Raw genomic sequence first — 13,540 nt, 5'->3', positions numbered from 1 at the left:
ACTGGGGTGGGATGGTAGGTAAGGGCAGGGGGAACCCTATTACTGTTGTGGGAGGGAAGTGGGGGTGGGGTGGTGAGGGCCTGTTGACAATGGTGCTGGGGAATCCCTCGATTCAGGAAGAAGGTGGACATTTTGGAAGGTCCCTTGTTGAATTTGGCTTCATCTGAACATATGCGATGGAGACGGAGGAACTGAGAGAATGGGACAGAGTCTTTACAGGAAGCAGGGCACGAGGATGCATAGTCCAGGTAACTGTGGGAGTCAATGGGTTTATAGTGGGTATGAATGGCCAGTCTATCCTCAGAAATGGAAACAGAGATGTCGAAGAAGGGAAGGGAGGAGTCAGAGATAGATCAGGTGAAAGTGAGGGCAGGGTGGAAATTGGAAGCAAAATCAATGAACTTTTCCAATTCTGGACAAGACAGGTAAGCAGCACCGATGATATCATTGATATGTCGGAGAAAGAGTTGTGGGTGGGGCCGTGATAGGACTGGAACAAAGAGTGTTCCATGTACCCCCTGAAGAGACTAGCGTAACTGGGGCCCATACGGGTACCCTTGGCAGCCTCTCTTACCTGAAGAAAATGAGAGGAGTTGAAAGAGAAGTTGTTGAGAATGAGGGTGAGCTTCACCAAGCGGAGGGGGAGGGTGGTGAGTGGGGATGGTTCAGACTGTTGCTCTAGGAAGAAGCAGGGAGCCTTAAGACCATCTTTGTGGGGAATGGACGTGTGAAGGGGTAAAGAGGAGGTGGCTGGAACCTGCAAACTGGAAATTTTGAAACAGGCATAAAGTGTTGGAGGAATCATAGATGTATGTGGGCAGGGACGGGACCAGGAGACAGAAGACTGAGTCAAGGTGGGAAGTGATGAGTTCTGTGGAGCAGGGGGAGGCTGAAGCAATGGGGCTGCTGAGGCAGTCCTGCTGGTGGATTTTTACAAGGAGGTAGAAGCGAGCTGTGTGGGTCTGGGGGAAATATCAGCTTGGAGGCAGTGAGGGTGGAGTTCATCAGATGAAAGGAGGTCAGTTACCATAGTTGATACAATGTCCTGTTGTGTCATGGTGGCATCATGCTCCAGGGGAAGGTAGGAGGAGGTATCGGAGAGCTGGCACTCAGCCTCTGCAATGTAGAGGTCAGTAGGTCAGACTACAACAGCCACCACCCTTATCAGCAGGCTTAATGTCAAAGTCAGGGTTAGAGCTAAATGCATGGAGTGCAGTCAGTTCAGAGGGAGAAAGTTGGATTTAGTGAGGGGGGGTGGTGCAGAGAAATTAAGGTGACAATGTCAAGTCATCAGTTCTCAATGAACAGATTGAGTGCAGGTAAAAAACCAGAGGAAGGTGTACAGAAGGAGGGAGACTGTTGGAACAGGGCAAAGGGTTCTGTGGGTTGGAGAGAGGACTCCTGTCTAGAGAAATACACACAGAGACAAAGACAGTGGAAGAAGATACTGAGGGGAGGTGATGGCCTAGTGGTATTATTGTGGATTGTTCATCCAGAGACCCAGACAACAGCTTGGGGAATCGGGTTTGAATCCCGCCATGGCAAATGATGGAATCTGAATTCAATGAAATATCTGGAATTAAGAATCTAATGATGACCATGAATCCATTGTTGATTGCTGGGAAAAACCCAGCTGTTTCACTAATGTCCTTTAGGGAAGGAAACTGACATCCTTACCTGGTCTGGACTATGTGTGACACCAGACCAACATCAATGTGGTTGACTCTGTTTAGCCCTCTAGGCAATTAGGGATGGGCAATAAATGCTGCCCAGCCAGAGATGCCCTCATCCCGTTAATAAATAAATGAAAAAAGGAAGAAGAGTTTGACATCATGTCATGCCTGAAATTTGTTCAGGTGGGGTCACAGAGAAATAAAGCTGAGGCCTTTGCTGAGTACAGAACTTTCAGCATCAGAGAGCGGAAGGTTAGGAGAGATGGTAAATACCCGACAGGAGGTGGGGTTGGGAGAGGGGATGGAGCCGGAGGGAAGGGGAGAAGAGAAAGTTTCGAGAGGACCATGGATATTTTTGAGTTGCTGCATCTTGTGTGCCTTGATGCCTGAAAAGAAAATAAAAAGCTTCATGTTAGCACGATGAATGAGGTGCAGGATGAAGTGGAACTGTGGAGTGGTGCAGCCCTGAGCCAGCACGATGTGATGCTGCCAGAGACAAAGGCCAGGAGTGTACACGTGAGGCTGCATAGCACTGAGTGTAGGTTTCAGGATACGGTGAGAGCAGCTGTCTATGGAACATTGAATGTCCTGGAGATATCTATGATTTCTGTGATAGTAGGACTGCTCCATGACTGTTTTTCATGATGATGGTTGTTCTCTGGCATTTCTGTAGCACAGATGTTACTTGCACTTGTCAGCCCTAGCCTGGATATTGTGCAGATCTTGTTGCATTTGAACATCGACTGCTTCAGTATCTGAGACATCGTCAATGGTGCTAAACATTGTGCAATGATTGATGAATGTCCTCACTTTCTGAACTTGTAATGGAAGGAAGGCCGTTGATGAAGATGGTTGGGCCTAGAACACTACCATGAAGGACTCCTGCAGAGATGTCCTGGAGCTCACATGACTAACTTCCAACTGCCAGAGCCATTTTCCTATGTGCCCAGCATGACTCCAATCAGCATAGAGTTTGCCCTGACATCCATTGAGTCCAGTTTTGCTAGCAGGGGCTTCTGGCAGCAGTAGACTCTGAGTGGAGACCTTACAGAAGTCCTGAAGCCATGTTTGGGAACCTGGCCAATGAAGGTGAGCTGGATTTAAGTGCTTTTCTTTATTCTTTTGTACCTCCAAATGATGCTGATGGTGGCAACAGAATATTTTTCACAGTGTCTCCCTGACAATAAATAATTTATTCATTCATTCATTCCACGCTCTGTCGAATGTGGCCTTGATATCAAGGACTGTCACTTTCACCTCACATGTGGAATTCAGCTCTTTTGCCCATGTTTGAACCAAGGCTGTAATGAAGTCAGGAGCTCAGTGGCCTTGACAGAATGTAAATGGGTATCACAGAGCATGTTATTGCTGAGTACGTGCTGTGTTATAGCACTATTAATGACACCTTCTGTCACTTTATTAATGATGGAGACTAAACTGATGGGGCATGAATTAGCTGGATTGGATTTGTTCTGATTTTTGTGTACAGAACATATCTGGGAAATTTTCCACATTATCGAGTTGATGACAATGTTGTAACTGTACTGGAAAAGTGTGGGTTGGGAAGCAGCAGGTCCTGGAGCTCAGGTCTTCAATATTATTGCCAGAATGTTGGCAGGGCCCATAGCCTTTGCAGGATCCAGTGTCTCCAATACTATTTTTGGTTTCAGGTGGAGTGGATCAGATTTGCTGAAGATTGCTATATGTAATGCTTGGGACCACTGGAGGAACGTTCAGGATTACAGTGGCTCCAAGAGCAGATTAGAGGCTAGGTATTCTGTGGCGATTAACTCACCTCCTGATTCACCAAAGACTGTCTACCCTCTGCAAGACACAAGAGAAGAGTGTGATGGAATACTCATCACTTGCCTGAATAAGTGCAGTTCCAATAACATTCAAGAAGATGACACAATCCAGGGTAGAGAGCTTGCTTGATTGGCATCACAAAGATCTATTCTCTCCACTGTGAATTCTCAGTAGCAGAAGAGCATAGTATCTACAAGATGCCCTGCAGAAATTCATCAAAAATCCCTAGGCAGCATCTTCTAAACTCACCACCACTTCCATAGAGAAGAACAAGGGCAGCAGACAGCACCATCACCTGTAATTTCCCTCCAAGCCAATCACCACACTGACTTGGAAATATATTGCCATTCCTTCATGTCGCTGGATCAAAATCCTGGAATTCCCTCCCTGTATAGTAGCCTAAAGCATGCAGACTGCAGCAGTTCAAAAAGGAAGTTCACCATCAACTTGTCGAGGGCAAAAAGGGATGGTCAGTAAAAGCTGGCCTGGCCACTGACACTCCATTGCAGCAGTGAATAAAATAAACTGAACTTTTGATTTTTTTTACATCTTATAATCAGTGTATATTTTGAGAGGGAGATTTGTTTGTTCCTTAATACTCAGAGTCATAGAGTCATAGAGATGTACAGCATGGAAACAGATCCTTCAGTTCAATTCGTCCATTCCAACTAGATATTCTAAATTAATCTGGTCCCATTTATCAGCATTTGGGCCTTATTCTTCTAAACCCCTCCTGTTCATATACCCATCCAGATGCCTTTTAAATGTTGTCATTGTAACAGCCTCCACCACCTCCTCTGGCAGCTCATTCCATACACACACCACCTTCTGCATGCAAAGTTGTCCCCTTATGCCCCTTTTAAACCTTTCCCCTCGCAACTTAAACCTATGTCCTTTAGTTTTGAACTATACTACCATGGGGAAAAGCCATTGACTATTCACTCTAGCCATGCCCTTCATGATTTAATAAACATCTATAAGGTCACCCCTCAGCCTCTGACTCTCGAGGGGAAACTACACCTTTTCAGCCTCTCCCTATAGCTCAAACCATCCAACACCAGCAACATCCTTGTAAATCTTTTTGAACCCTTTCAAGTTTCACAACACCTTTCCTATAGGAAGATCAGAAATGAATGCAGCATTCCAAAAGTGGCCTTATCAATATACAGCCACAACATGACGTCCCAACTCCCATACTCAATGCAATGACCGATAAAGGCAAGTGTACCAAATGCCTTCCTCACTAGCCTGTCTACCTGCAACTCCACTTTCAAGGAACTATGAATCTGCACCCCAAAGTCTCTTTATGCAGAAACACTTCCCATGACCTTACCATTAAGCATGTAAGTCCTGCCTTGATTTGCCATACCATAATTCAGCATGTGGCATGTATCTAGATTAAACTCTAGCTGCCACTCCTTGACCTATTTACCCTCTGAGCAAGGTTCTCTGAGGTAACCTTCTTCCTTGTCCACTACACCACCAATTTTGATGACATTTGCCAACTTACTAACCATACCTCCAAATTCACATCCAAATCATTTATATAAATGACAAAAACAATGAACCCATCACCGATCCTTGCATTACACTGCTGGTTACAGGCCTCTGGTCCTAAAAGTAACCCTCCACTACCACCCTCTGTCCCCTACCTTCAAGCTAATTTTGTGTCCAAATGACCAGTTTTCCCCGTATCCCATGTGATCTAACCTCACTAACCAGTCTACTATGCAGAACCTTGTTGAATGCCATATTGAAGTCCATATAGACAATGTCCACTGCTCTGTCTTCATCACATCTTCAAAAAACTCAATCAAGTTAGTGAGAGCTTGAGTGTTTGGTAAATTTGATTAATGAAGCAAACTTCTCATGGATTTAAACAAAGAGGATAGTTTATTCGCATTTACTCATAAAACCTTAATGCCATATTATTCACCTACCACTCCCACAAGCAGATACTTGAGGAAAAATACAGTAAAAGAGGATAATGCAGGTTTCAGTCTGTTAAGAAAGGAAGGGATTGTAAATTGTGTGTTTTGGCTTCCCTTGAGAAAAGAAAACATGCATTGCAGGTCCTTTGAAGAAGGAATTTTCAATCCTGAAACTTGGTCTAGGTGGATTCAGCATTTGGAGTTATTGAGCAAGTGCATTGCTAGGTTCCTTTGAAATGATTTTCAGCAGGTCTCAAAATTAGTTGCTTGTAATCCCTTGTTATCAGGTGGTCATTTTCCTTAACTGGTCAACATCAAAAGAAACAGGCTTGGAGACATTAAAATGTTGTGGTCTCCACTTCTAAGGCACAATACATTGACTTGGCTGCTGTTTCAGTCTCTAATGAGATTGCGACATTTCTGCCCTATCACTAATCTCGCCTTTTGTTCTTTCCTCTTCTCTATCTTCGCCCTGACTTTTAAAAACAAACTCATTCATAGAATTTGAGAGTGCAAGGCTGTAATATATTGCCCCTTACTTATTGCTCTTGAGAAGATGGTGGTGAAATGCCCTATTGTACCACTCCAGACCGAGTGGTAAATCCACAATGTCATCAGAGAGTTCCAGGATTTTGCCACAGTGATAGTACAGGAACAGTGACATAGTTCCAAAGAAGAAACATATTAGCCTCAAAGTTTAAACTCAGTCTTTGCATTGATACCACCAGACCTGCTGGATTTTTCAGAACTTGCATCTAATGTAGTTTGCTTTTATTTCTAAGTTAGGATGGTGTTTGATTCAATGGGAAATTTGCAAATGGAGGCATTCCTGTGAGTCAGTTGCCCTCATTGCATTAAAGTATGGAGGTGGGTTTGGACAGTGCTATTGAAGGTCAGAAGTGCACAGATGATACATACAGCTGCATCACTTTACACTGGTGAGAGAGGGACTGCATGCTTAATGAGTGGTGTACTAATCAAGCAGGTTGCTTTGTCGTCATTAATTTTTGAGATTTTTGAATGTTGGAGCTACAGATATCCAAGTAAGTGGACAGTATTCCATTGTACTCCAAAGTTACACTTGCAGTGGTTTGGACTTGCAGAAAACATATCTACCATTTGCTCCAGTTCTGAAAGGGCATCCTTCTGAAATGTAATTTTGCGTCTCCCGCCACAAATACACGCTGACCTATTGAAAATTTGTGTCATTTCTGTTTTGAAATTTCCAGAATCCTGCTGTTTTTGTTTTTTTTCTGAAAAAACTGTTCGGTAAGTCAAAGTACCCAGAATTGTTTTAAGTACCGATGATTTTGTTCCTTGTTGGTGTACAGTGTGTCCAGGAAATTGAAAACCGAAAGAACTGCGGATGCTGTAAATCAGGAACAAAAAAAGTTGCTGGAAAAGCTCAGCAGGTTTGGCAGCATCTGTGAAGAAAAAAAGAGTTAACGTGTCGGGTCCGGTGACCCTTCCTCATAACTTCCGTTCTGAACTTTTACAGCAACTTTGTTTTTGTCCAGGAAATTAATTTCTACTTCAACGAGATTCGCGGAAATTCCCATCGTGTTGGCAGTCCTGCTGTACAGACAGGTCACACAGTCCGTATTTCACCCTTGATTCTTGATTTAAGCAAGCTGCCAAAGAGTTAAATGTAAAAGTGTAAACCTGCCTTTTTGCTCATGTTTGAAACGTAAACAATGAATTAGTAAAGAGGTGAATGAAAGGCAATGTAATATGCAGGATCATTAATGGTACAAAGATCCGGAAACAATAAGCCCCAATTTGTCTCTCTTCTCTAATGCTGTTTTAATACTGGTCTGTGTTCAATGAAGAAAACTACATTACCCACAACACCACTCAAACGGATTACGCATGCTCTAAACGTGTGTCGTCATTTCATCTGCTACCGTGCAACCTACGCCACTAGGCAGATATGCTGGTCGGTCCCGCCCTCCATTGGTGTCAATTGGCGAAAGGCACGCGATGACATCAACGGCAGGATGGTGAAATGGCTGGAGATGTTGTCAATCAGATGCAGAATGGGCGGAGCGGTGTAGGGGACTGGGCTAGGTTTCGCGGTACGGTGGGGGCGGGGCGCGGACGGAGTTGATGTGATTGTCGGTGAGAGGGAAGAAAAAGATGGCGGTGGCGGCGGCATTAGTGGAGTTCCAGCGCGCTCAGTCCTTAGTCAGCACCGACCGGAACGCGTCCATAGACATCCTGCACAGTATCGGTGAGTGAGAGCGGCGGCTCTGAGGCCGCTCGGTGGCTTTACAAGAGGCTTCGGGAGGCTAGGGGCAAGAGGCGCTGGCGAGCTAACGCTGCTGACTCACTGTGAGTGTGAGGCTGGGCCTAGTCTGCACACACCGGGAAGCCGGGCGGGGAAGGCACAGTCCGATCCCGCTCTTCTGGGCTCACAACATGTGCCCCACATTAACTGCTGAGCAAGCAGAGGAGATGCTAGATCCAGAGGGGAATGAATGGAGAGTGTTTCCGGCAGGGTTTGAAATTGTCAGGCTCAGAGCTTCGCACATGACTCTCCCTTCTCTTACTACCGGCAGAAAACAGTCGCTTCTAAAGAATCTAACACGGACTGAGAGGCACCTTGCAGGGATATTGATCCTTTAATGAAGAATATTATGGATTAAAAGCGACAATGCTTTGAGAAAAGGGAAATTTAAAAGTGAAAAATCAAAGCGTTGAAGTGGGAAGGTAATCAAAGGAGACCTAATGCCCGGTAAGGGAGTTAGCAATAGTGAGTCAATTTACTGAGTCATAGTAGCAATGGACAAACATGTCACCTCTGATCAGTTTATGGGAGTCAACAAGGCTAGGTTAGGGAATGATAATATTGGAAAGGAGCAGACGCACATTCATTTGATCAGAGTGTAGAGGGTTCTGGTAACTAATTTATTTGACAGCTGAACACTCGGTGCAAGTTGACATCTTGATAAGCCATTATAGAGGCAGCAAGTTTCCTTGCCTGTGAGTTTTATAACCAGGAAAGTGATTATTATGTTAATTATCTATCTAAGCTTTGAGAACTACCTGCTCTCACTAGAATGTCTGTTTTGGAGCATCCAAAGGCAAGACTGAGCACTATATCCAGCATGCCCTAGTTGTGTTTAAGAAAAAAAGCTTTAAATCTGTTTTAAGGTAGGGACGGTGGCCAGAACACATCAGTTGGTGTTTGGTGAATATTTGACAGGTATTTTAAATAATTGAACAGGGTCCAGAATGCATACATTAAATGCAAAATAAAATTGAACTGGAATTGAATTATCATACCATTGTCTTGTGCATATGAATTTCATGTAATGATCTGAGAAGTTTCACAGTTTGTTTGCACTTTCGTAATACTTATCTATGCATGCAATGTGAACACCTTTATTTTAAATTCAAATCTACTTTGTTATCTAGGTGACACTGTTGATGTATTGGGTGTAAACTTGGTGGGTTGATACTTGGTTCCTGTGTGTGTGTGAATGATTGATAGTGAAGGATCCTGTTTGACGAGTGCCTGACATTTCTCCATTGATCAGAAAGGATGCCTTTTTAGGTCAGATACCTTATCTGGAACCGATGTTGGAAATAAATTGAAAGAAATGGTCACCATGTCAAGCATCATTTAAAGGGTTCATGCTTTGGTAGGACAGTTCACACACATTTAATGATCTCTCTGCGTTTTGGATATTTGGCTTCTTTGAAAAACTGACTATGAAGAAGTGAGGAGAATCTAATCTGTTAGCAGTCAATAGTTGTCTTTTCATATGTCACAGATGTTTAACGTGGTCTAAACTTTACAGACAGCTTCCAGTTTTGTAGTAATGGCTCTATAGTGCAGAGTTCTACCTCCTTTTTTTCAGTGTCAAGTTCTGTAGTTTATTTGAAAATTTTGAAAGAAGTCCTGTACTAACCTAGGAATTCAACATTAGCTGAGCTTATTTACAATATACTTTTAGGTCAACTTAGAGTCATACAGCATGGAAAATGATCCTTCACTCCAACTCATCTGCATTGACCAGACATCCCAATCTGACCTAGCCTTATTTCCAAGCATTTGGTTGTTATCCCTGTAAATCCTTCCTATTCATATACCTATTCACATACCTTTCACATTTAGTCATTGTGCCTGCCTCCACCACTTTCTCTGGCAGCTTGTTCTGTACACACACCACCCTGTGCATGAAAAGTCACCCCTCAGGTCTTTCTTGGATCTTTCCACTCACCCTGAATGTATACCCTCTAGGTTTGGACTGCCTTCCCCCCCCCCCCCCCCCCCCCCAAAATGTTGTGGAATTTGGCTACTAGTTATTCTAGTGTCTATCTTGCTTAGAAAAAGAACATTAGTCTACTTTTAAGTTTCTTATGCTGGCTATGTTTTGCCTAGTCTATAGACCAATGTGTTTTGCAATAATTATAGAATCCCTACAGTGCAAAAAGAGACCATTCAGCCCATCAAGTCTGCAAAGAGCATCCCCCCCTATTGCCATCGGCCCCACCACATACACAGACACACGCATCCCTGCGTACTATAGGACAATTTAGCATGGCCAACCCGCCGAACTGCACATCTTTCAACTGTGGAAGGAAGTCACTTGAATTCTGGAAAGAAATTCTATGATCACAACAAAAATCAAATATTATTTGCATGACTTATTTTGGAATAAGTTTTTTGTTTTTGTCAGATTGTACTGGTACTTTTGGGTATGGCTTGGAGAGTAAAGTCCTCAATTGTCAATGTGCAACTCTTATTGATAGTTTCTTGCCAGAGTGCTTTCCCTTGAATGTTGAAACTAATATTCCTTACCTTTGTAGAACAGAACTGTTTGTAGTAAAAATTTACTTATCCAGCTGAAATAACTGAAAATTCAAATTGTTTTGTATCTAAATGTTATGTCATTCTGAGAGGTGAAAAGTACCTCCTGCATGTTTTGCTAATTTATTGCAATCGTCAACAATACTATTCACACAGTGACTTGAAGGTGGTACAACATCTCTGGGTTCTTCACAGGAGTACTATTGTAATTTAGCACTGTGATCCATGTAAGACTATATATGGTAGGAGGCTTTAAGAACATTGTTCAGGATGGAGTAGTGATGAGTTTTAAAGGACAAAATTATACAGAGTTTATGGTATTGAAAGAAACCAGCATGGGAAATGCGCTAAGAATGGTGGTGATTTAGAGAGAAGCAGGGGCAGCACCATCACTGGATTTGAAAACAAGGATGAGAATTTTCACTTCAAGACATTGAGCCTCAATGTTGGCCATTGAACACAGGTGATGAATGAATGGGACTTGGTACAAGTTTGGATATGGGCAGAGTTTATCATGTGTGAGGCAGTACAGGAATATATGCAAAAGTCAAGTTCAAATGCAACAGAGCAGAGATGATAGTTTTAGCAGTAGTTAAGGTGAAGTAGGTGTCTTCAGACAGTGTCACAGAGGTGGAATTAAGAGATCTTAGTGATGTTGCGAATATTTAAATACACTTGCACAGTTCCCTTGATCAGCATGTGTTGTGTTATTGAGTTCACCGCACCTTGAAGGGTAAATTCTATCCTTGAACGGCACAGTCGGAGTAGATTTGGTGTGACTTTATCACTTGCTCATCAAATTGCTTCTTTCTTAATGTGCATTGAGGTAGGGTGTATCAATATCAGTTTCATACTTTTTGAAGTGTGGTGACTTTCATTACACTTCAGTGTCGTCTCAAATTTTTCTGATAAATTGACATGGTATCCTGGAAATAAAAATCAAGCATTTAGTTAAAAATCCCTCAGCATTATTGATAAGTCTATCTGATTTTGTCCTGAAATCTTGCATAAAAATGTACTTTCATATTTTTATATCTTCATTTTTTAAAGTTGAATTCTAGACGAGGTGTTTGGTGTAAATAGTTTTGTCTCTGTCTTTTGTGAATATTCTGGAGTCATTGCGAACAGAAACAGATCTTTCGGTCCAACCAGTCCATGCTGAACAAAATCTCAAACTAAACTAGTCCCAAATATCCCTCCAAACCTTTGCTGTTCACGTACTTATCCAAATTTCTTTTAAACATTGCAATTGTACCCACATCCTCAGGAAGTTCATTCCACATATGAACCACCCTCTATAACAAAAAGAAAAGACCCCATGCCTTCTTAAATTTCTTACCTCTCATCTTTAAAATTGTTCCCCCAGTCTTGAAATCCCTCATCCTCGGGAAAAGGCAACTGTCATTAACTCTACCTATAGCCCTCATTATTTTGTAAACCTCTATAAAGTCACCTTTCAACTTCCTTTGCACCAGTGATAAAAGCCCCAGCGTATCCGGTCTGTCTTGTAACTCAAACTTTCCATACTTGGCAAAATCCTGGCTTGCATATCCTTTTCTCATGAGTTGAAGAATCTAAATAAGTTCAGGAATGTAGCATTTTAAAATAATAAATTATGCTGCTTTAAATTGTAGTGGGAAGTAACTGTTGTGATTTTGATATTGTACAAATCGCAAAAATGTCATTGTCACTTTTGAAACAGCCTAGCACCACAAACAGTAGAAAATCTGAAGACTTGCTCAGTCTGTACCATGTGAGCAATAAAATCTGCAATTTCTAGTTTGATTTATCTAGGGTGGTGTGTCAACAGGGTACATTAATTAATTAATCTTTACTAGGATCGGGAAAGTAAAGTAACTGAGTCACCAGGATGGTAATCAAGAACATCTTCTTACAAATGCATCTGTGTAGTTATAATGGAAATACATGTATGTGGTAATGTGGGAAAAGGTCATTCAGCCCCAAATTGCCTCTATTCGATTCTCTATTGCTACTGAATTACTCCAAAAGGCAAGGGAGGATTCAGCTTTGCTCGAGTGTTCCCTTCCCACCTCCAGTAGTTAGAAGTTCAAGGCTTGTGTGCAGATAATGTACTTGGGTGAGATACTGTGAAGCTGTGTCTATGGCCATACTAGTTTGAAAGCGCCCAATTTCACCTCACCTTGGAAACTAAGCAGACTCAAGCGTGCGTAGTACTTGGATGGGAGACTGCTTGGGAATACCAGGTACTGCGAAGCTGTAAATCCAATGAGAACTACCTGGCAGTTGAGAGTAAGCTAAGAAAATCCAGAAAGCAAAATCAAGACGCTCTTTATCCTATTACCAGGGTATTTTTCTTTATTTTCAAAAAACAAATTAATAAAACACCTCCACAGAGGCTGGTATTCTGTGACCATGTCACCCTTTATTTACACATGGAAAAGTCCTTGAAACTAATCTAGCTTCCTCAGAACCCGCTCTGAGAGTGTTAAACCTCTGACACTCTCTTGTTTATATCTGTAAGCCAGAGCCCCAATCATGGAACTCTTTTTGTGGCCTACCTGGCTGACTTTGTAACAATCACTATACCCTCCTCACTGAGTACAAGGACGTATGCCAGTTCTGTTTTTATTGCAGCTCTTCCTGGGTAGTTTTAGTTCAGGGTCAGGTTCCTCTGACTCTGCCTCTGCAGGCAGCATGTAATGTACAGTAGATGCCCTTTTGCACCTGGAGGGTCCCAGTCACCTGTTCAGTGGCAAAGGCATCAAGGGAGCAATATCTGCCACATCCGTGTTAGATTCTGAGGGGTCTTCAACGCTAGAGGGAGAACCCACATATTTTGGAACAGATGGAAAGGCACGTTTTGTGTGGTGTCTTTTCTCCGCTAGCAACTCTGCTGGAGCTATCTTGTAGTTGCACGAGGAGCAGTCCTACAATCTGGACCGGGATGGTTTAGAATCCAGTGAAGTTTAGGCTGTTTCTTAAAGCCTGCCTTGAAAGTTTGGACTGCTATTTCATTTGTTGGATGATGGATGGTATGGAGCTGTCCTTGTTTAACGACGGCCTGTTGTCTGAGACCAACACTTCTGGGATTGTGTATATTGCAAAAATGTGCATACTTTTTCAATCATTGTCCCTTTGTTTGACAAATGAACTCTATGCACATTATCACATCTATGCACATCCTGCCTTTTTGAGTGGGTATCCACAATGACTAAGAACATTGAGCCCATGGAACGACCTGCGTAGTTGACTTGAAACTGAGATTTACTCAGTGATTCCAACAAATGTGTGGGAGCTGCTGGCAGTTAATTTTGTCCTTGTGGGCACTGCCC

The 13,540-nt window shown here is 42.6% G+C and overlaps 1 protein-coding gene across 1 annotated transcript in view; it reads left to right on the top strand.

Annotated features, from left to right (window-relative positions):
• The first annotated feature begins 7,496 nt into the window (after window positions 1–7,496).
• The window catches only part of LOC125466365 (26S proteasome non-ATPase regulatory subunit 11), a 73,215-nt gene continuing 67,171 nt past the window's right edge, over window positions 7,497–13,540 (top strand). The window contains exon 1 of the mRNA XM_048560774.1: window positions 7,497–7,640. Coding sequence (XP_048416731.1) covers window positions 7,547–7,640 — 94 coding nt within the window. The 5' untranslated portion in view covers window positions 7,497–7,546. The remainder of the gene's footprint in view (window positions 7,641–13,540) is intronic.

This window comes from Stegostoma tigrinum, chromosome 31 (assembly GCF_030684315.1).
Source record: "Stegostoma tigrinum isolate sSteTig4 chromosome 31, sSteTig4.hap1, whole genome shotgun sequence".
NCBI classification, from domain to species: domain Eukaryota; kingdom Metazoa; phylum Chordata; class Chondrichthyes; order Orectolobiformes; family Stegostomatidae; genus Stegostoma; species Stegostoma tigrinum.
The sequence above is the reverse complement of the archived record's forward strand: the minus strand, read 5'-3'. Positions and strand labels throughout refer to the sequence as shown.